Source organism: Mchenga conophoros, linkage group LG7, assembly GCF_057382185.1.
Source record: "Mchenga conophoros isolate Kocher_MC1m ecotype Shallow Benthic linkage group LG7, M_conophoros_male_GT1.1, whole genome shotgun sequence".
Taxonomy (NCBI): Eukaryota; Metazoa; Chordata; class Actinopteri; order Cichliformes; family Cichlidae; genus Mchenga; species Mchenga conophoros.
Window position 1 is genome coordinate 15,516,480 of NC_140532.1, and position 23,615 is coordinate 15,540,094.

The window sequence follows — 23,615 nt, forward strand, 5'->3', positions numbered from 1 at the left end:
ACTCGGACCGGGCCTGGGCCCCAGCCTGCTGTTTTAACTGCCTGTCTTCTCACACATGCTTTCCACTTGCTCTCTGCATGACACGCCCACACTGTGTGACTCACTGAGCCCACTGTGTGCCTCTGGCTTCCAGAGAAAATGTGTGACAGACTAGTCCACATGCACCACAGTGGGCTGGGAGACCAGAAGGACTGGTACATCTGAGTCTTTGACCAGGGTGAAGACATCCACAACCAGCCCTAACTGTTGCCTTACTTCCTTTGCATGGCTCCTAATGTTTTTTGGGTTCCTTTCAGCTTCAACTTTTCTTCTGTAGATGAAAAATAGTGTCACAGTAGCATCGTAGTGGGTAGATGTGTCGTCTGTCGTAGTGCCAGTAGTTTGACATTGCATTATATGCAAACTGAATGTTTTTTGCATGATGAAAGCTAACCTGCAGACAGTACTCTTGGTAATAAATTCCTTTCAATGAGCAATTCTCCCTATGGAAAAACAAACTTGCATCTGCACACTGCATTATGTCTCTCTTGTGTAGTTACGCCCTCTGTATATGCCAACAGATCAACCTTCCATAGGAAGTACTGTAACTAGATTTGCTGTCTACAGGCTACACATCATTTGTTTGAAACGAGGCCTTTCAGAAATGTACAAATTACTTGCTAGTGTGCCATTTATCAAACTTTAAAGATGTAAAATTCACTTGTGTTTATATGGATAACCACCATTCTTGAAAGGCATCTTGTCAAACAGGCATTCAGAACTGTTTTTAATAATGGGAAAAGGTTTGCCTGAGTAAATGCACTTTGACTTAATCTTGGTTTAATTCATCGGTTGAGAGATTTTCTTTGGTTAATGTTATTGTTAAACTTTTCAAGGTTTTAGTTTATTTCCTGTTAATTAATTTAATCTTAATCTGGTGTTGGGAGAATACTGGCTGCCTTCTGTCCTGCAGCACTGGTTTGTTAAAAGTTTGCAATGGGATGGATCCATTCATTTAATTCTTTTTCTTCACAGATGTACAAGAAAGATCTTTACAATATGGAGGACCCTGTGCGAATCAACCATAGCCTAAAGCAGTCTATGAGCTATAGTCACCAGCCGCCGTACCAGGACAAACAGCCATACCGCGAATACGACCACCCGCCTTACGGATATGATGGAGGCGGCTACACGGAACCAAAGCCTCACAACACTGATTCTCACCTGCACTACGACAACCGTGTGCCTCATTACAACGAACAGTGGCCCCCCTATGACCAGCAGACCTCGTCCTCCCAGCCCGCAGGGTACCAGCCGGGCCACCAGCAACCCATGGGCTACAATCCCCGGTCCCCCTATGAGGATGGACCGGGAAGGGACTACAGCCCCCCTCAGCCACGCTATGATGAGGCCCCACCAGTGGGCTATGATGGCAGACCTCGCCACAGTAAACCTGGACCGATTCGTTACGATGAGCCCCCTCCACCACCTCTCCCTCCGGCAGGCTACGATGCACGTTCCCCATATGAAGCAGAGACCCACAGCTTCCCCATTAACTCCCCTCGATCACCAGAGCCTTCGAAGCAGTATTATGGTGACTCTGGTCTGAGGTCGACCTACATGCCTGGGCCTCCAAACCGGGGTTTTAAGCCAGGGATGCATGATGCTATGAGAAACTCTGAACCCACCATTCCTCCACCTAAACCAGAGGCCCTGCCCTCCCCAGGCGATCCAGCAATCACCCCAGGGTCCAAACCTCCTCCACCTCCACCCCAGGAAGACCTGGATGAGGACCCAGCCATGAAACCACAGTCAGTGCTCAACAGGGTCAAGATGTTTGAGAATAAACGGTCGGTTTCTATGGACAGGGCTAAAGAGGGAGGTGATTCATCAGTACTCCGGGTATGTTTATCTCACCTTAGTTACAATAAGGATTCTGGCTCAGTAACGCAACAACGTTAAAAACTTGATGTTAGAACTCTGTATTAACTTCATCACATTTCAAATATTTGCATTTGTATTGCTAACAGCAAACTGGTTAGAGTCCTAGTTTAAATACAGATAGCTATAATCTTGAATAAAAATCCTATTTAAAAAAACATTTATGTATGATAATAAAATATACAAGGTAGGGTGTAAATGGAGTCCAACAGGATATGGTATGTTATGTTTCATTGATATGTAGTTATCTTGAAAACGCAAGCTTGTTTATATGAGATTTTTCTTCCTTTTTTTTTTTTTTTTTGTCTGAACAATTTTACATCTTTCAGGCACAATGATAGATATGTGTGCAAAATCTAAATCTAATGCAAGAATCACTAAAGCAGAGGCCCATGTTTGTTTTTTCAGCCTGCAGATATTCCTAAGCCTGTGATAGCACCTGGACCAGTCCTTAAAGCCAATTCCCTCAGCAACCTAGAGCAGGAGAAGTCCTCCTATAGGTATGTAACCCTCGCTGCAAAACCCCAGACTACAGGGTAGGTGAGTGAAGGACAGTCGCTCATAAGATCCTTGAAAAGGAGTCTTAGAATTCATTTGTTGTAGTTTGAGCTCCATCTAGTGGATGCCGCAAGCCCTGTAGGTTAGCCTCAGTGTCATTGGCTGCCTGAGCTGCCCAGCTGTAAAGATTCATATTGATTTCAAAGATATCTGATAAATTAATCTCATAGACTCTACTTTAAGTTAGTGTACAGTTTCTGATTTGCCTCAATCATTCTGCTGTTTGTCTTTTTCTGCAGGGCTCCTGAACCACAGAAGCCCCACACCAAGCCCCTGGATGATGTAGTCCGTTCCAACCACTATGACCCAGATGAGGATGAGGAATACTACAGAAAGCAATTGTCCTACTTTGATCGTCGCAGCTTTGACAGCAAGGCCATGGGCCAGCCCGCTCCTGGCATTAACCGCTTCCATGATCTGCCCAAACCACCTCAGCTATCCTACCCATACAACAGGTATAACAGCTCAGCCTGTGCCAAAAGTGCTGCCTGTTGTACAACATTTCTCAGGTTTTAAGTCATCACAGCTGTTGAATAATAATTGTTTGTGCCATCTAACTGCAGAGTTGAGTCTGTGGAGAAAGTGAGTCCAGTGGAAAAAAGATACGATCCTCTGCCACAAATCAGTCCCTCTTCACAGTATGGGCCCCCGGCCTCCGCCATTCCACCCGCCACACTCCCCAAACTCAGTCCTGGCGATGGTAAGCTTCCTAAACTTTCTGCTGGCCTTCAAACCTTCGTCTGTACGTTATTACATGAATAACATACACATGACATGAATTATATCTGTGCCATGACATGCTTTCTCCAATAAGCTTTGCCTTTTTTGGCCACTTTTTTTCTTCTGTTCTCATATACAGTCATATACATATCTTCATATTTCTTTTCCTACTGTTTCCAGTTGCTTCCTCTCACATCTTTTTGTTTGTTCTTAAATTGATTTCTTAAACAAGACCGTGGTTTCCAAACTAGCATTGGTTGTCTAGAATGTTTTGGGGTTTGTTTGTTTTTTTTAGCCTTTTTTTTTCTTTTGTGCACACATGCATTATAAAGTAAACATAGTGCCTCCTGCTACTGCTACCTCTTTGTGTTAATGTAATTTTGTAGGACTGTCCCTGAAGTGATAATGGCTTTAAAAAAAAGACTTTTCTCTCTCTCCCTGTGAGATCAGACTGGCTGCATGGTAGTCAGACCAGAACTGTAAGCAAAACTATCTGTGGCAGGACCTTTTTTTGCTTGTTGCTGATGAAAGATCTCTACTGAGTGTCAAAGCTCGGCACAGTTCTGTAAATCTAGCAAAAAAATCTTGATTTTGCTCATTTGTTGGTAGTAGCTAAACTCTTCAGTACATATAGAAAGTACATAACTGTATATATAATCTCTTGTGTATGTTTAATCAAGACTGTATTTAAATTACTTGATTTATTATATCCTCTTTCAGCTAACTCCGTACCTGAACCATTGACCTCACCCAATCCTAAACCTGAGCTGACAACTCTTAGGCCGACCAGTAGGGATGAACCCACACCTGGCAGTTACCTGCCCCCGAGGGGCCTTCCCGACAAATCCCCGGTCAATGGCACTGATGCAGCACCCCCAAAAACCCTGAGCACTCCTGCACCAACTAGCTATAACCGCTACGTCCCGAAGCCTTACACCAGTGCAGCCCGACCCTTTGAGCGCAAGTTTGAGAGTCCCAAGTTCAACCACAATCTGCTGCCCAATGACACACAGGTGAAGACGGACCTCCTCAGCAAGCCCAGTGTGGTGAGCAACAGTAGTGGGAAACCTCAGTTGTCACCGCAGCCCCTTGATCACGACAGTGGCCTAGACACTTTCACACGCACTATAGACAACAGGCCCAAATACCAGCACAATAACATCAACGCCATTCCCAAGGCCATCCCTGTAAGGTAAGACATGTTCTCACCCCTAGTAGCATTGAATTCTCAGAGAAAGTAATTACTGAGCTGCTGAGAAAGGGAGAGAAACTTGTTTGTGCACAGGGGGTTTGCTCTCATGCCCTCTGCTGTACATTATTCTCTGCCTACACTGATTTGACTGATGATGTTCTCCTCTCTGCTTCTGTCCCTCAGCCCCAGTGCACTGGATGATGACGATGAAGATGAAGGGCACACAGTGGTGGCCACTGCCCGTGGAATATTCAACTGTAACGGAGGGGTCCTGAGTTCTATTGAGACGGGCGTCAGCATCATCATCCCCCAGGGTGCGATCCCGGAGAGTGTCGAGCAGGAGATTTACTTCAAGGTGTGCCGGGACAACAGTATCCTGCCCCCCCTCGACAAGGAGAAAGGTCAGTTCCTCAGTGCTGGATAGAGATCCTCCCTAACCTAGATTTATCAACTTGTGAGATGGTACAGAATCTGAGGAAACTGGTGAAGGTTGTGAAATGTTGACTGTAGTAGTGCAGGGGCTTTGTCTTCCTAGATGAGAATAAAGTTTTTCAAGCTATGCATTTTAAGTGATGTAAGGCTTGGTGATGTGTTTGCCCATGGAAGCAAACACACACTTCTTACCACCTTATGCATCACTAAGAAAACTAGTCTCATGAATTGAAAATTGAAAAATGATTTCTGTATTACTGAATATAGATGTTTTCCTCTAGATCACGGTAGGCAACTCCAGGCCTCGAGTGCCGGTGTCCTGCAGGTTTTAGATCCCACCCTGGGTTAACACACCTGAATCAAATTACCAGACCTCTGGAGAACTTCAAGAAATGCTGAGGAGTCATTTAGCCCTTTAAATCAGCTGTGTTGGATCATGGACACATCTAAAACCTCCAGGACACCGGCACTCGAGGCCTGGAGTTGCCTACCCTTGCTCTAGATCACATTAGTCTGGAGAGAATGCCTGCCACCTCTGAAAAACTCTCTGGTCCCCAGTGATCAATTACATTACTTAGTGGGTTTGTGTGGAGAGCTGTTTTGGGGTATGTATTTGTTTGTTCTGGTGCCCTGGTGGTGGTGGTGGTGGGGCCTGCCTTGTGGTGTGGGGCCTGGCCCGGATGGCTGGCCTTTTTTTTTGGGGGGGGGGTCCTGGTATGAGATCTAGGGCCCTGGTGCCCGGGGTTGCCCCACATGGGGATGTCCTGCCTGTGCTTTGTGATTTCTGGGGTACCTGCAGACAGTTTGAAGGTTGTTCAGTTGAGAGAACACTTGTCACTTGGCTGTGGTCTGGATTGGGAATTGCTTGTCTGGGACTCAGGCAGACTGAGTGGGTGACTGAGACTTCTCTGTGAGGTGCAAACAGTGGGTGCTTCTGCTTGCTTTGAGTACCCGTTTGTATTTTATATGTTTTTTTGTATTTATGTGAGCTGTCAGACATGAAAAGCTTAAAAAACAAAGTTTAAGTTTTGCTTTTCTTGGATAGTTGTAGAAATTCTCTTTGAGTTTCAAAACCAATATAGAAACTACTACAGAAAAAAGACCCTGAACTAGATAGGGAAATAAACAGTGGTTATACTGGTGGTTACACACTTTTAAACAAGCATATATTTCTTATTTACTACGATGGCCTAATAACAGACTATTAAATCGGGTGTTTGGTTTGTGAAGTTTAACTCTGGTTGTATATCTGTGCAGGAGAAACGCTGCTTAGTCCGCTGGTGATGTGTGGCCCACATGGACTCAAGTTCCTGAAGCCGGTGGAGCTGCGCTTACCTCACTGTGCGTCAATGACCCCTGATGGTTGGTCTTTTGCTCTAAAATCCTCCGACTCCTCGTCGGGTATGCTGTCCTCTCTCTGTCCTTTTGGGGTCTGTGTGCAGACTTTGGTGTTCAGCAAAGCGAGTTCATTGCTTTCTGAATCAGTTTAACACTCACATCTGTTTTCTGTTTCCCCCCCCTCACCTTTTTATCATGCATGTGCTGTTTGTCGGTGGTGTTATTTATTTTGGGCTCTCTGTTAGTTCCAATTAGTTATATGAACTATAAACAGACATAAAGAGCTAGTATTTTTAATCTTGAAAATCTTACCAGCTGACTCTGAATCAGTTTTCCGACAGAAGCGGTTCCACATCCAGTTTAGTGTGGATGAAGGTGCTGCTGTAGACAAACACAAAGTCTGTGGGTTGGATGACATTATAAAACTATCATTAGACTAGGGCTGCCACGATTAGTCGACTAGTCACGATTACGTCGACTATCAAAATCGTTGACGACCAATTTAATAGCCGACGTGTCGTTTGAAGCTTTGTAAGATCACAAAAGATGCAGGAATAAGTAGCAGGATTTAAGAGTGTAATAACGGACTGAAACAGAAGATGGCAGCACTGCATGTACAAGGATGCCAGCTGCCGTTAAACCCTGAAGAAGAAGCTGCGTCCCAGAATTCATAGCGCAGCCCAGTGCGGCCCTGCTCAGTTTCCAACAATGGCGGCAGCTAGTTAGTTTTAATATTACTCTTATTATTCTTTCTGGGTCACAAAATAAACGTTTAACATGTTTTCAGAATGTAGCTGTGTAAACCTCAAATATCTGCTCAGTTTATCAAGACACCACATATTTTCAAAAGCGCTCCGACGTTTTCGGAGACGTCTGTTACCCACCAGCTCGATAGCGAGCCGGGGTTCAAGGCTCACTAGAGCTGGAGAGAACACTGGACTCCCGGCAAATCGTTTTCAAACCCACCACCGTCTTTCACTACTCAGGTTAAATATGATATACAAGTCACTTGGATAACTTAAAAATGTTATTGTTTGGATTTTTTTTTTTAAGTATTTTAGTTGTTCCTGAGTAAATCGGTTTGGCTGAGATTAAAGTTATAGTTTTTACACAGCTGAATAAACGTCAAGCAGACAGCTGATTATCAGAAGTGTGAGATGCTCGAGAATTTACTCCGGTGTCCTGTTATATTTTAGATAGCAAGGAGCAGACGGCTGAGTTTATTAAACTCCACTGAAACAATCTGCAAATTTGATTAAAATTTAATAAACTATCATCTTATCTTTATTTTTAGTTAGCACATGCCTTAAACACTTCAAGCTGTAAGCTAATGATAGTTATATAAGAGCAGATGCATGCTGGTGCAATAAGCTGTACGTTTTACATCCAATGGATGCATGATCTGATTAGTCGACTAATCGCAAAAATAATCGTTTGTGGCAGCCCTACATTAGACCAAACGTTAACATCGCTGGCCACAAACAATTCACTTTGATCTTAAGTGGGCCATACCAATAAAACTTACCTCTGTTTAACTACACATTTAATGTCTGTGATGTCCTATTATAATTTTTAAAAATGGTAATTTCAGCAGTATTTCTCAGTTTTTCTACAACATCATAAAAAGCTGCTGCAATAAATGAAAGTAATCTGTTAGCACAACTTTTGCAAATAATAAATATGTAAAATAACAGTAGCATAAATGTCGATTGGAGAGGTCTTTATCAGTAGGAAGAGCTGTGAAATGTGTGAAAAGTTAAAAGTAAAAAATTCATGCTGTCTTTCACATTTTCCAAAGCCATCCAGTGCACCTCATTGGAGTCTTTGATTCGAGCCCTTATGTTTGAGGCCCCTGGTCTAAACTGTTAGATAAGAAGTGATACCAGTGATACTGGATTTCTATTCGTTTGGAGCCAACACCCAATATACATTAATTAAAAGGAATTATTAAAGGAGCTGGCATCATTATGTTTGGATGTCTCCATAATTGTGAAAACTGAGAGTTGTGTACTATAGAAAACGAGTGCTTTTCTCCTGATGCTTTTCTCGAAAGTATAATGAGCACGTGTCCGACCATATCAAGCAGATACATACCAAATATGAGCTCACGACCACACATTGAACTTTTCTTTGAGGAAAATTCCAAACAGGACCTCATTCCAGCTGCTTATTTTGGATGGATTTGCTGCTTTTCCTATGGAATATTAAACAGGATTTCTCAGAAATGTTTAAATTTTACAGTTACAGAACAAATGCCCACTTGTTTGATTCTTGGTCTTCATTTGCTGAATTTTTATGTTTAATGTCACAGTTTGTGATGTTTTGCATGCCAGATAAGTGTTGTGACCAGTAAAAAGATGTTTTATGAAATGAAAGAAATTTATAGGCATGTTAACTGATCTAGTTTCAGAAACCTTTACATGAGTATCCTATCATCTATACTGTGACTGTACTTAAATTCAGATGTGAGTCAAGATGTAGGAAATAGGGTAATGTTTTATAATCAAGGTATAAGGTAAGTGCTTGGGAGATCTTGTGTTTAAGTATAATCTATTGAGAAGTAGGGCTGTTCGATATATTGAAATATATCGGATGACGATATAAAAACGTCTATCGTTTCATTTTACGCTATCGTTTGTTTCGTGGTGTCGCAAAATAAACTCTACGGCAATATTTTTTCATTATTTTGATGGTCACTGTAGTGGTTATATTAATTTCTTAAAGTTCTCTCTTTCTCTTATATGTAATATAACCACACTACTGATGGACAAGCGCCTGTTTTTATGCGTTGTCGTTAGCAACAGCGACGGTAACACCTTCGTGTGTCCGCTTGTTTATGTTCCACATAAACCTTTCACAATAAAGCTCAAGATCCTGTTGAGACTTTTCAAAATAAACTGAATCACGTGAAAGAGCAGATTATTTACGAATGAGAAGTAAAAAAGAGCCGCCAAGTGCTAAAAAATAAACCTTAGACTCAAACATTAGAAAAGGCTTTTCCCCGCAGCACGCCGTGTAATAAATACTCACAAAGAAAACGGCGGCCGTTACAACTTATGTCTAAAAATGTATAGTTTCATGCATCTGTTAAAACACTCGACTCCATGACGCGCAGCTGGAAACATTTCATGCAAGTCGAGCTGCCCGAGATTCACAGAATTTACAGAAAATGTTACATTTTTGTGATTTATATCGTTATCGGGACGATAGAAGTCTTATATCGGGATATGAGATTTTGGTCAGCGATTTTGCAAAATGCCCAGACCAGCCCCTCACTGAGCAGTTGAACAGGTGCACCTAATGAAGTGGCCAGTCGGTGTATATTTAGACACACACTCAGGGTTCTTGCTTTTAGTAAACTTTTCTTATTACTAAAGTAATTATTTTTTGATTTAAAAATGACAGTAAGGACTTCAAATCAAATCACTTTTCAAATCAAATCAGATCACGAGGCAGCACGTAGACACTAACTTGGCGCTGAATGCTTTTACAAAGGCCAGCCAGGTGTACATGACCTTTCAACTGAAGTCCTGCTAGTTTGGTTGCTTCTAAATTCATGTGTGGAATAAGTATGTTGAAATTCATTAAATTAAGTACTACTTAATTACATGCACTCATCTGAGGAACATAAATTCATGAAACACCCTTCATTAATTTGTGCACTATCATTTGAAATCACCAGCCTTTGCATTTTTATTAAATCGCGTGTTTCGAGTACCTTCAGTTTCAGTTTTCTGTATTTTAAAGCTGCTCTCCATCAGCTGACGTCACGTCTCTTGTTCCCCGCAGGTGATCCCAAAACTTGGCAGAACAAATCTCTCCCTGGAGACCCAAACTACCTGGTGGGTGCAAACTGTGTGTCTGTGCTCATTGACCACTTCTGAAGAGGGCAACAGCTGGCCTGTTACTGAATGTGATAAAGCAGGGGACCCGAGTCTCCCCTGCCGTGCCCACTCCACGGTGCAAAATGCTTGATGAAGTATGAACTCAAACTCACGTTGTTTACTGTGCCCAAAATTTAAAAAAACTTAAAAAAACACACACAAGGAGAGTCAGAGTCCAGCATCCCCAAGGCTGTACTCCTCCTTTCTTTTCTTTCTTTCTTTTTTTTTGGTTTGGTGCTTACAAGGCTTGCAAAAAATAAAGATGAAAACGTTATTTAAACAAAAGGAACTGGAGTTGGAATGCATGACCAGTGCCACAGACTGAATAATCACATTTTGACATTTTTAGCTAATTTTGTAAAGGTTCAGAGCGGTGGAGGAGGTAAAAACAAAACAAAAGAGGATAATTTTGAAAACTTGTTTAATATTGCAGTTTGATTTTTGCATACTGTAAAAATAAAAACAAAAATAAAACAACAACTCACAAACAGCAAAGTTTGTATATGCAAAACTTTTGTTTGTGAGTTCTGTGGTCATGCGTTTCACTCATGATGGATCTCTGAGGACTTGAGAAATTGCTCAGCGTGACTCATGAAGACGTAGGCATCATCGAGATTTAAACAAAAAAAAAACTAATGAAGAATGAAGGTTAAGTATTAGTATCAGACACCCGCTCGTCCAGCGGGGTTCTCTCTGTTTCAAACGTGTTTTTTGTAGAAATGTTTTACCGTAGATAAATATACTGACTTGATTTTACAAACTCCTGCTGTCTAGAGATCTATGCATGTGCTATGACTCAGGTTCAGAAGCCTGCTACTACTAAGTTCAACACATGAGAAATCCCATCGTACACTGCAAGCAGTGATGCCTTATCTGCATATTAACTTTTCAGTGAAACTTTAAAACATCGGTTCCTTCAGTTGTAGCGATCACTACGGAAGAAGCAGAAGAAGAAGAAAAAGAAGTTGTCGTCGTTGTCTCTGCATTTTCTCCTAAAAACGGTGAACTTGGATTTAGCACACGAGAATAATTGAGACTGGTGAAAAAGGTATGCTTTCTTTTACTGCTATGCATATGAAGTCTGAGGAAATACAAAAAAACAAAACAACAAGCTAGAAGATGTTTAAGTTGTGGCTGTACATAATGCTAGCATATGGCCTTGGTTCTCTGTAAATGAACTTTTGTACATCTTTGTTATTTTGTATAAAAGAGAAAACGTTTGTTTAAAAAAGAGAAAGCGGTTACATTGGTTATGTTTGTATTCTGGTTATACCCCTGAGCCTTGGAACTGACATAAGCAGTAATAAGTCCGACTTTTCTACCAACGTATACAAACACGTACACACATTACAAACATACACACTACTTAAGGCATTTTTAACTGTCAGAAAACTTTTTATTCTTATTTACAAAATAGAGAAGTGCTCGGTTTAAATGATTTTAAAAGACGTATTTGAGGGGGGCTGCTGTGAAGAGTGGTCCCTTCCTTTCTTTGTGATACTGGATGCTGTATTGTGTGCCCTGAAATGTATTTTTGTACTAAGACAATTTATTATGGCACATCAGTACTATTTTTCTTTTGATATGACAACACTGCTTCAACCCGACACTAGTTTTTTGGTTTTTTTCCCCGTGTGGCTGACATTCTTTTTATTTATTTTGATTTTACTTTCATTTGTTTTCCTTTGCAACACATTTCTAAGTATACCACTGTATTACTAAATAAATTCATTTATAAAGTAAACGCTGCCCAGATTCCACTGTTGTGTTGTTTCCCACGTCTTTTTAGATAGCGACACAGCAACACCAGTTTATTTTCTGCCAAATGGATCCGAGATGATTCCCGCGAGGGTTCAGGAGTTGGCGGCTGTTTTTTGAAATAATTTATTGCTCAGTTTTGAGTTTTCTGCGCCTGCCTGCTAAAATGTTCCATCTGTAAATGTAGTGAGACGTTGGGGTGGGTTACTGTTCACACAGCGAGCTTAACTCCCTGTACTGGATTTTCTGGATTTTTGCATATCAGGAAAAAAATCAATAAGAAGGCAAGTCAAAACGTGTTTCTAGAAATGTTTGCATGTTTACTAAATGATTTGTAGAAACCCTTTAAGCAGCATTTAACACTGAGCACATCTGCAGCCTTTGGACTGCTGGATTTGAGGAACTTCTCGTCTCCTATTTGACAGGAAGCATCTGTTTACCATCTTCCCCAGCCTAGGTTTTCTTCAAGGACACTTTGGCTATATTTATCCTTTTCTAGATTATGTACACTCATAGCACCATCCCACCACTGCCTTATTGCATTATGAGGGTTTTATCAGGAATCCAGTGACAAGTGCTGTTGATCAGAGTATTTTTGGAATTCGACTCATAAGATCGAGAATCTGTGTGCTGTGAGTTTGAATGCTGTTTAGTAAACTCAAAGTAGGTTGTCAAACTGAATTCATAATCCATTCCCTTCACATACAAGGTCTTTAATAATCAGGCGCCATTTTATCTTAAAGACCCCATAATACCATACCCACCACTCTACAGCAGTTCACTCAGACTGCGGCCTCAGTTGTTGTTCTTATCATATTTAAAAGTAGAAAAGCAGCCCCTTCAGCTTCCAGGCTCCTCTTCTGTGGAACCAGCTCCAAGTTTGGATTCATCAGACAGACACAATCTCTCCTTTTAACATTTGATTAAACTTTACTTTGTGATAATGTAGATCGTTGGCGCTGGATCAGGTGACCCAGAATCCTGTCTACACTGCAATAGGCCCAGGCTGCTCGAGGCTATCCATGATGCAATGAGTGTTCATTCACCTTCTTTTCCCCTCACTGTGTTTTATACACCTCTCTGCATTTAATCATTAGTTGTTAATAATCTCTTCCACAGCGTGTCTTTACCTTACAAAAATGGAGCGCTTTGACTCAACTGTTGTGATTTGGCTCTATATAAATTCAACTTGAACTGAATATTACTCTGAAGGCCTGAGTGATGGAGCTGTGGAGATGGCAGGTTTTTTTTTCCTGCAGCAGTTTAGCTGCAGTCAGGATGGAGTGAACGTTTGGTCTCCTCATTCAGTCAGCTTTCTGGATCCATCATAAACAGCAAATGTGGTGCTTTCACATCGTCAGACAAAGTTCAGTGTCAGACAACATTTAGAAATATCTTATCAGAGTTCACTGATCTCTGCCTGTTTGTCAAGTTTCTTTTTATGTTTTTTTTTCTTTCTTTTTTTTTTTAAACAACAGGGTGTGACAGAGTTCGTCTGATTTATGTCAAAGGTTGCGCAGGTTAGTCACCCCGCAAGCCTGCCTGGAGGTTCCTCTTATTGTGCACATATGTGGTTATAAGGGCACAACGGCAGCTGCTACATTAACACTTCAGCACTTCAGGGCAGTGTTATGCAATAAAACTGTTAATTTACAGTGTGTGTCATCAGTACACAAACAGATAACGCAGTGTCTGCTTTTACCTCTGTACAAAAGTCCAGTTAGGTAACAACAAATCCCTACATAAGAGATACAGTAGATGTTGAAAAGTCAATATCCAGACTCTGATATCGGAATGGATTAAAAGAGCTTCAGTCCAATGTAAAAACAAAGGCGATTACAGTAAAATGTGCATGTTATGGTTAACTGTCCAAAGAATTAATTAACGAATTAAGAACACAGTGAGTAGCACATACTCTCTGTATCACATAGTGTCACTGTAAGAGGTGAAGGTAGCTGTGCTAAAGATGAAAACCATCTCTCCAAACGTGACTTGACGTTTCCGAGTCCGTCCCTGAGATTAGTATCTGTTAAGATCCATTATTGTTATTTCTTTGCAAACAAAGTGGCTCAGCAGTGACTACTTTAGCTTCTGTGTTAGAGTTTGACTTCCTTCGAGACGACTGCTCTGTAGATTTCTTCGGTCAAGGGCACATAAGTCTTTTTTTCAGGATCCAGGAAGTATAGAGGATCTTTGATGTGAGCTGGGTTGAATCCTTCCTCCACCAACTTCACTTTCTTCATCTTGAAGGTTCCCGTCATCTCCAGGCAGGGCTGCAAAACACAGTTTGAAAGATGTTTTTGTGTCAAGCTTTAGTGTAGAACAAAAAGCAAAGAAAACCAAAACATAATTAAGATAAACCGCCAATAACAATGCTGTCAATCAGATCAGATATCAGCTACAAACTGCAAAGCAATATTACACAGTTATTATTAGAGGACGGCAACATTAACTCAAGAGATAAGAGATAAGAACATGCCGGTGCTTCTATCAGTCAAAAACGGGAAACTGAAGCTATAATTCACACTGACAGATCAAAGTTCACTTAGAAGATTGGGAAAAACATCTTCTGGTCTAACGAGCGTCTTATTCTGCTGCAACAGTCAGATGGTAGGGTCACAATTTTGGTGGAAAGAGCATGTAATCATTGCTCCTTCATGCGTTGGCTCAACAGTTAAGGATAGTTTTGGTGTAATAGAGTGGGGGATATTTTCTTGGCTCACTTTGGGACCCTTAGTATCAACTGAGCATCGTTTAAACACCACAGCCTATGTGAGCATTGTTTCTAATGTCCATCCCTGTATGACCGCAGTGTATGCATCTTCTGATGGCTTCTTCCAGCAGGATAACGCACCATGCCATGAAGCTCATATGATCTCAATCGGTTTCCTGAACGTGACAGTGAGTTCACTGTACTCAGATGGCCTCCACAGTCACCAGATCTCAATTGAGTAGTGTGTTTGAGATGTGGTGGAACGGGAGCAGCAGCTGTGTGATGCTGTCAGGTCAACATGGAGCAAAGTTCCTGACAAATGTTTCACCTTGTTGAATCTATGCCACAATAAATTAAGGCAGTTTTGGGGGTAAAAGGTATATTAGAGTAATTTCCTTGGTACATAAATCCAAATATTTCATAGTTAAAGTAGCTGTAGAACGGTCCTGTACTGCACTTTCTTGGGAACTTTCTTTTTAATCATCTCCAATAATTTTATCTGGAGGGCACATCCTCTACGGTTTTACCAAGTCATGAAAATATGTTGCCAGAGTCAGCATTTCTTGCAGCTGTCCCTAACCCTGAAGGAAGTGTTAGGGTTACATCACTGCACTGCCTTCCTGTTTGGTTCAAAGGAAAAATCTGAAATCCTTAATATTTGTCTAGAAAAAACAACATTGGGACCCAATGACACATCTGATTTCTGATCTGCATTATTGGTAATCTTACACAGTAAAAACTCGGGCTCAGACTCTGATCCACACACCGCTTCAGCCATCTGGATTTCAGACACCAAGCGTTTAGCACGTTTAGCCTTTGAGCATGCACTAATTAAAGGTGGAAAGGATGAACTCCGTGAGTACAGCAGAATCAGACCACAAATTAAAACAATATCTTTAAGCCATAGCGGCCCGTCTGGTCTGGATGTGCATGTATTATTTATTTATATTTATTACCTGAATCCTGATGAATCTGGGTCTCGCGTAAGCTGGGAGGTAGTTGACGACCTGCGTGTACGTGGCCGAGCAGTCGAACTTTTGTCCTTCTTCCAAAGTGAGAGCTGCCATGCCGACTCGCCCTTCATGACCTTGATTGAAAAATGAGAGAAATATGAAATGCAAAGTGCAGACAGCTCTGTAAGGTTTTAATATTTATGACCCGAGTGCGTTTACCTTCAACTTTCACACCGTAAACATTCGCCTCTAATATGCAGTGAACCATTGTGAGAATGTCTGCAACCTCCGATGTGGCGACATTCTCTCCTTTCCACCTGAAACAAAAAACACGAAAAGACTCCAATGAACAATTTCTGCAGCACAGTTTGAACCTGATCTGCAAGTAAACACCTGCACAAAAGAAAAAAAGCCATTTTCACACACACTATTCTAACCAGCTGTTAATTGCATATTTTTATACTTTTAATAGCTGAGAACTAAACCAGACCAAACGGTGACTCAGTCTAGACTCGATCATCTGGGCAGAACCACAAAAACAAAGCGACAGGTCAACACAAAAATGAGTCACAACTTGCCTGAAAGTGTCGCCGACTCGATCTTGAAAGTACACAAAGTTCTCTTTGTCGAACCGAAGCAAATCGCCGGTGTTGAAGTACAGGTCGCCCTTTTTCAGGACGTCTCGAAGCCGCTTCTTCTCCGTCTGCTCCTTGTTACCAGCGTAGCCAACAAAGGGGGACCTCTTTGTTACCCTTCCCACTAAAAGTCCCGTTTCACCTGGTAGAGACATCAGGAAACAAAATAAATCAAAACTCCTTTTTAATTTCACTTCTATCAAACTAAAACTCCTTTAAATTGAACCCGATTTCTCTTTACAGACTCACCTACGGCTGCTTGGATGCACAGACCCTGCGAGTCCCTGACAGGTTCCTCCTTCTCAATGTCAAACTTGATCAAAGTGTAGGGGAAGAAAAACTGGAAAAGGAAGAAGGAAAGAAAACCCACCAGTTAAAATTTTTAAAAGTAGTGGAACAGCCAGCATGGCAGCAACTCTGTGAGGACGCACAAACATCAACATGCTTGTTTCAGGATTTGATAAAAAAAATAGGATTTAGGCTTATCCATGTAACTTTTCTAAGTATTGCAAAGTTGGTTCACTTATTACAGGGTTACATCACCACTCTGACTTACACTATAAACCAAATCTGCTCTGGAACAGGTTATGAGATAAAGTCAGATATGTCCTGTGTATGCTGATCTTGCTTCATAGTACAAGGCCTATCTCTATCTGAGGTCCAGGTAAGTGATTGCGCCAAGAAATGAGGGTGATTTTTAACAGATAAAGTTTTAGAATGTAAAGTGCTTAGCCAAGAGAAGTGATTTGAATGATCTGATCATTTAAAAACACTGTACACATAATGGCCTTCATCATTTGTGTGTACAGAGAGTCTGAGACTCTTCTTCATGGGGGACAAACACAGTCAAGTTTTGCTTAAAATATCTGTATGCACTGTTTGTCCAATCAAACGGCCACCACAACTTTAAATGTAGTCGCCCTTTGCCCGTTTATCATTTTGTATCCAAGAATGCATGTGTGGGTGTTTATTTTCAAATTCAACTCACTCCTGTAGCTGTTGATGACATTTTGCTCCAATTTAATTTAAATGTGATCGACCAATGTAAGCTCCAGATATTAACACAGACATTGCACCACACTGTGAAAACATGCGACTTGCTTCCTTTTCCTACCCGGTGCACAAAGTTGACTCGTCCGACTGCGCCGATCTTGGACGTGTAGTTGATGAAGCCGATGTTTCCCTCTGTGGCAGCGTACAGCTCTCTAACTTTAATGTCTCCAAAGCGATGAAGAAACTCGGACCAAACGTCCGTTCGGACACCGTTGCCGATTGCAATTCTCACTTTGTGGTTCTTCTCATCGTCTTTCTGCCAAGAGCGGGATGGACACGGAGATATTCCACCATTAGGACGGCGGCTGACTGACGTAGCTGCAGACTGATTAGGTTTCCTCTTACCTTGGGCGTGTTGCAGAGATAGCGCAACGTTTCACCGATGTGCTGCATCACCGTGATGTCATACTTCTTGCAATCATCCCAGAACTGAGAGGCAGAAAACTTTCTCTTCAGGACTATGGTAATACCTGCAAGTCAAATCATATTACACAACCTTTATCTTCCTTAACCGCTTAAGCTCCTGACCCAGGCGTGCAGATGCTTTTGCTCTTGTACTCTTGAGAGGATTAAGAGGATCATTACCTCTCTCGATGGCTCCAGTCATTCCGATCAAGAAGCCGGCGCTGTGATAGAGAGGCAGATTGATGTAGAAGATGTCCTCTGCTGTGACTCCACATATCGACTGGAGGAAGGAGGCGGCCCACACCCTCTCATGTGTGACAATGGCTGCTTTAGGCAAACCTTCCCAGGGAAAAGAATAACAGATTGTGCTTTTGAATTAAAGAGGAACAAAGTAGTATGATGCACTTCACTGTGGTTCATTCATTGATCCTGAATCTTCTAATGACTGCACAAAGCAACATTTAATCTTCTCAGCAACAAACAGTCCCAAGTAGATGGTGAATATAATGGACTCTCAGCAGCTATAGATGCTGAATTTTTCATAATGAACTGGTGCAGATAACTCTAAATGGTGAAAACTAAATAATCGATCAGGTGAATGATTCTTCTGTTTTTATCCATGCTGTGCCGAAGCCACATTTTGTTTAAATGGAAACACTGAAAAAAAGGTGTATTGAAGTCGAGGAGAAAATGACTCTACTTCTTCTTAAAGTTATGGTAAATGGACTTGTACCACGCCTTTCGGCATATCTGCATAGGTTATCAGTCTAAGGAGCTACACGTAAAGGATAAAGGTCACTCTGGACTGAGAAAACAGCGCGAGCGAGGAGTGAAGGAGGACATCTATGTCCACTGTGAATGACCATCACGGAACAGCAGGTTTGGCTTGTGAAGCCAACTATTAGCAGCTTACAATTCAGCTTAAAAAAAAAACAACAACAACAAAAAACATACAAAAAACTTAAAGACGTCCAGTTGCCTTCTTTTTTTCAAACTCCTGAGACCACGCCTTTTAACTCAAGTTTAGCACTCAGAGTGCTTCCTGCCACAGATCTCATTCACCCAATCACACACACATTAATACAGTGCTTTTTTCTAACATGCATACTCCACTGAATGCATCAGGAGAAACTTGGGTTCAGACCACCAGCTCCTGGTTGGTAGATGACCCACTCTACTACCTGAGGCACAGCAGGTTTATAGAGTCTATAGAGTGGTGTTCACCTTTACGATAATTGTATCTTTTAAAAGAATGAATATAAGGCAATAAAGGTAACAGAAGTTGCTAAAGAGTGGACTTATACATCCATCAGGTTTTCTGCAGATCCAAGCTTGTTCAGCACATCGTTGTAAAAGACCGTCTTAAGGACTCAACTGGGACTAAATTTTGATTTAAGCCTATTTTCCACCAGCTAAAACTAGTATACCATTTAAAATGACGGTGAATAACAGATGTTCCAGCTTGCATCATGTGCTACTCTTATCTGAAAAAGCTCTGTGGGACATACAGCATTTAATTTAGGCACATCCCTGTAATGCGCCTTGATGGAGCGAAGATCAGCAAGCCTGCATCAGAAAGAACAATTGTGCAGATTTTTTCCCCCTCACCCATTAGTCTGATCAAATTTAATTACCACAATTAAACATGTGTGCAGGCTTCACACAACCAGGACTTAAAGGTTCAGTGTTTATGTTTTCACTTGTGTTAGTGCTATGAAGTAGTGAGAGCATTCACAGTTTGTCTAAATCAGGCATGTGTAAGATGTGTAAGACACACAATCTGTCACTAACACTGGTACTGTGCCAAGACATTCTGCAGTGTGCCAATAAAGGCAGGAAAGAATAAAACTACTGGCTAGTAAACTGTGAAAACAATGCAGAGTGAGGGAAAAAAAATCCTGTAACAAGAAAACCCCAGGGTTCACTTTTTATCAGTTAGGAAGCTGTGAGTGTGTTTGCTTTTTGCCTTTCAGCAAATGTTATTGCCCACAGATGACCACGTTCAATTAACACCCCTCTCCAAGAACAGAAGGTGTGGCTGAGCACAGATCTAGTGTTTGAAGCTTGATGCACCTCATAAGCTTGACTGTTATCATTGCAATCTTATTTTGCGTGCCAGCGTTTGTTTCAGAGCAGTTTGCTGTTGTTACCTGTGGTCCCAGATGTGTAGATGTAGAGAGCGGTGCTCCTGATATGGATGTTGGCCCTGAGGTCCCGGGACAGTGGCTGATCTGAGGCCTTGGAGATCTTGTCAGACAAAGCGGTGATGCCCTGCACACTGCAGCTGTCCGACATGAGGTACACGCTGATACCCCGCTCCCTCAGCGTCGGCAGGACCTCCTCCACAGCATCCTGCAGCTCTACAATTAGACAGTAGCTTTCAGCTCAACACAGCCCGTCATAGCGCTGTGTTGCCAAATGTGGCACATGTGCACCTACACATGTGGGCCTGTATCATGTATCCCTGATCCCACTGGGGTGGGAAGTTCAGCTCTCATGCATGCATTTCTTAGTAAAGGCCTTTTAAGTTCTATAATGAGAACGCAAAGAAACACGTTTGCAAGCTGAGATTGTTCTTCCGATGAAGTTGCTCTTCAGTGTGGAGCATAAAGAGCCCCCTTGTTCTTTAATCATTTCTGCTCATATGTGAAGTATTCGTTTTCCTTTTTGCAAATGTTCATCCGTTCAAAACTGCACTGCCACAGTTGGAACCACCAAAATAGCTTAAACACTGCTTCTCTTCTATGTCTAACCATTATAACCAAACACTGGCGTTCATGTAATTTGTATGAAACGTGCCGGCTCTCTCTTACCCTTTACCCGCCCCTGTTGCTTGTCTCGTGTTTCTATGGTGTATTGATAGTCATGTGCTTTTGTGCTGAGGTGTTTTTTCTTTTATCAAACTGTTCTCCCACTAGGAGCTCAGTCTGAGTGGAGTTTTTTTTTCTCCTCCTCTTACCTCATGTAGTGTATTTTCGTTGTTTTTTTCCTATCAGCCTACCTTCTGACATGTCTGCCCAATGTGATGTTTGTGTAAAGTTGGTCAGAAGGTTCCTTTGTGAGTGCGCATGCGCCATTAGCGTGCTGCCTGCTGTAACCCCTAATTTCCCTCGGGATGAATAAAGTATTCTGATTCTGATTCTGATTCATCAAGATCGTATCCCCTCCATATATGCAGATATAGAATAGCAATTAATCGATCCAGCAAAAATGCACTTCCTGCACTTTTTTTTTAATCTATTTAAGTTTATCCTAACGTCTAACTTTTGGCCGCGACTAAAGCTGATCAATAATAACCTTTAAGCAGAGGTTATTGATTGGGACTGATCTCAAACAAACGTTTAGGTTTATGTCGCAATTTACTCAAAGACCGACTAGCTCAGTTTTTCCTTTGTGGAAGCACTGAGTTTCTAGCTGGAGGTTTTTATAATTAAGCTGGAAGTACAGCATTCGTGTGGCAGGTGGTGCAAAGCAATTTATTTTTATTATTATCATCCATGCCTTCTAGTTTAATTTACAGACAAAAAAACAAAACAGGGAGAGAGTCCCTGACGCAGGTTCACCGTGCCAATAAAACTGCGATCATCTGAATAAGTGCACTTTTGTTTTGCATTATCGTTCATCACTAACAGATGATGGAAAAGGGCCAACACTGCACTGTATCTAATCTTAAGAGTGTGAGTCAGAATCTAGTCAGTCTAGTCCTTCCAGCATTTATAGACCACGTTATGATCTGATCTCATTATTGCATTATTCAACAATCATTACCTGCAAACTAAATACAGCTGTCAGAACAATCAGTGCATTTATCCATCTGCGATGCAGTGCGGAATAAAGCTTACTATAAATATAAGACACGAGGAAAGTGGCAGGACAGATGTGACGGGGTGAATTATATTGTCAAGTAGCCTGCAAAATCTGCACTGAGCAGTATCTGTTTGCATTCATTTATAGAATTAATATAAACTGTTGTTTATAAACTCTTTATTTTAACATCTTTGATGCGTAAAAGGGTTTAATTTAGGATTTTTATTCCCTGTTGGGTAAAACGCTGGAGACCCACGTTTCTCTTCTGCAATGAATTGCGTGGTCAAAATCATTTTACAAGAAGAATTAATAATATAATATCTGAGGATACTTTCCGTACTTGCACAAAAGCCGAGCATGAAGAGTTATCTCTCACTTGCTGTCGAACTTTGAACTTCGCAGTCCTGTGGGAGACGCGTCAAATAACGAGAGCCTCCTCTGGTCCGACGCAATAATTTATTTCTCGCTGTATCTCACCTGAGGAGGCGATGATCACTTTGGCCCCGCAGCAGGAGAAGCAGTGCAACAGGGACTTGGATCTGATGTTGAAGTTGAGCAGGGCAGCCGGGCAGCCCAGCTTCGCCAAACCGAGCCAAGTCCAAATGAAGCTGGGCTCGTTCGCAAGGAACAGGGCCACCGTGTCCCCCTCCTTCAGCCGGGCTTCAGCCTGCAGGGCTCGGGCCACCTTGTTGCTCTGTTTGTCCACTTCGCCATAAGTGTACGAGCGACCTTCGAAGTGTACAAAGATCCTTTTGGGGTGCCTCTTCGCTGCATCCAAGAAGCAGTCCAATATGCTGTAAAAGGGCTTGATTTTCTTGTATTTGGTTAGTCTGATGCCACATTTAATGCTCTTTAGGATGTACGCGAAATCTTCGCCAAAGTAGGGACAAAACGCGCTGATGTAAAAGAAACAGAGAAGTGCCAGTCCGGCCAAGACGCTGAAGCAGATGTACATTTTGCAGAGCGCTGAAAGAATAAGTGGGGAGAGGCAGAGGAGGCGCACACTGTGCTGCTAAGTCAAATTTGTGACAAAGTTCACCGTCTCGACCCGGGGCGGTGCTCGGATCTGCCCCGCTGACCCCTCCTTCATTTCGGGGAATATTTTTCAGTTGCTAAATCGAGAATTTCCACTTCCACTTACAACCTAACTGTTGATGTTATGTTGCATTTTCCCCCGATGTCATGAAAACGCCTTCTGGCGTGGTAAATAGTGGGAAAAGCGAGCAAACAAATCAGTTTGGCACTTTATTTTGAAGGGAGACTGAATGGATTGTGTTTCAGTACATCGGAATGATTTATGCGAATAATTTCCTCGTAATTATTTCTAAACACAAACAAGTGGGAGAAGACTGAAATCCACCCACGCATATTAACAAAAACAGTCATAAACGACGGACAGCGAGTCCGTAAATGGCAACCTTTATCATAAATCCGCAATCTGAGCGGTGGTGGGCGTGCGCCAGTGCGCCTTCTGTATTCGTCTGCTGATTTATGGGGAGGAGCTCCTCTGCGAGTTGCACAAACGCTCGCTTTTTACTCTCTGGGGGAGAAATAACACAAACATCTCGCCGCACCCTGCTACCAAGTCTGCGCTTTCGGGAAAGATTTGTGATTTTAGTGTCAGATATTACCACTGTCCTGCAGATTTGAGCGGTGTGTGAAATTGCTAAGGTAGTAAACAATGCTTGTTTCCAGTAACAGGCTTGTTTTTCCCAGTAAATCTCTATAATCTGTAATCTGTACTTAAAAAATAGAGAAAAGCAGCAACTCATTCAGTGAAAATAGGTCAGGCTTAAAGGGAACAAAATCTAACTTCACTTGATGTCTTTATAGTGTTTGAAACTAGAGACCGACACCAGAAATCAGAGGTGTGGACTCGAGTCACGTGACTTGGACTCGAGTCATTAATGTTATGACTTTAGATTTGACTTGAAAAAATGTTCTAAGACTTGTGACTTGACTTGGACTTTTACACCAATGACCGGGGACTTGAATTGGACTTGAACCGGTTTGAAAAGACTTGATATTTCTCCCCAAATCTAAAATTTAACACGCATATTATATAGAAAGTGTGCACCATTAATTCAATTCATTCATTCGTTTATTCAAACCACACTCCGTACGTATGTGTGCGGGAGCTGTAGCAAGCCAATCAAATTAACCAGATTTTTTTTAAGAAAAAAAAAAACGCTCAAAAATGCTGCAAGGAGTTATTTTTTTCAAGTACATAAACTATGAAGTAGTCAA

The 23,615-nt window shown here is 41.7% G+C and overlaps 2 protein-coding genes across 13 annotated transcripts in view; one reads left to right on the forward strand and one right to left on the reverse strand.

The window, feature by feature from the left end:
• Nucleotides 1–11,788, forward strand: part of tjp1b (tight junction protein 1b) — a 76,600-nt gene extending 64,812 nt beyond the window's left edge. For 9 of the 12 annotated variants that reach the window (XM_085282443.1, XM_085282447.1, XM_085282444.1 and 6 more), the window contains 8 exons: nt 1,015–1,881; nt 2,329–2,420; nt 2,718–2,933; nt 3,042–3,178; nt 3,919–4,390; nt 4,574–4,791; nt 6,080–6,223; nt 9,950–11,788. In XM_085282443.1, the coding sequence (XP_085138569.1) occupies nt 1,015–1,881; nt 2,329–2,420; nt 2,718–2,933; nt 3,042–3,178; nt 3,919–4,390; nt 4,574–4,791; nt 6,080–6,223; nt 9,950–10,044 (2,241 nt within the window). In that variant the 3' untranslated portion in view covers nt 10,045–11,788. The remainder of the gene's footprint in view (nt 1–1,014; nt 1,882–2,328; nt 2,421–2,717; nt 2,934–3,041; nt 3,179–3,918; nt 4,391–4,573; nt 4,792–6,079; nt 6,224–9,949) is intronic. The other 3 variants (XM_085282445.1, XM_085282448.1, XM_085282446.1) reach the window with 2 other exon arrangements.
• slc27a2 (solute carrier family 27 member 2) lies at nt 11,782–22,376 on the reverse strand. The gene is made up of 10 exons (XM_085282466.1): nt 21,846–22,376; nt 19,712–19,921; nt 17,742–17,900; nt 17,502–17,626; nt 17,218–17,412; nt 16,353–16,443; nt 16,047–16,245; nt 15,688–15,785; nt 15,472–15,602; nt 11,782–14,075 (listed from the first exon to the last, which is right to left on the reverse strand). The coding sequence occupies exons 1-10, from the start codon at nt 22,321–22,323 to the stop codon at nt 13,899–13,901; spliced, it is 1,863 nt and encodes a 620-aa protein (XP_085138592.1). The 5' UTR covers nt 22,324–22,376; the 3' UTR covers nt 11,782–13,898.
• Nucleotides 22,377–23,615: the final 1,239 nt, after the last annotated feature.

Bases quoted from the DNA above. Each gene is read 5' to 3' on its own strand.
- slc27a2 (XM_085282466.1), bottom strand. From the start codon at position 22,323: ATGTACATCTGCTTCAGCGTCTTGGCCGGACTGGCACTTCTCTGTTTC. The intron at 16,444-17,217 runs GTAGGAAAAGGA...TTCCTTTTCCAG, and splicing joins GAGTCAACTTTGTGCACCGG to TTTTTCTTCCCCTACACTTT. The intron at 16,246-16,352 runs GTGAGTCTGTAA...TGTCTCTACCAG, and splicing joins GTGCATCCAAGCAGCCGTAG to GTGAAACGGGACTTTTAGTG.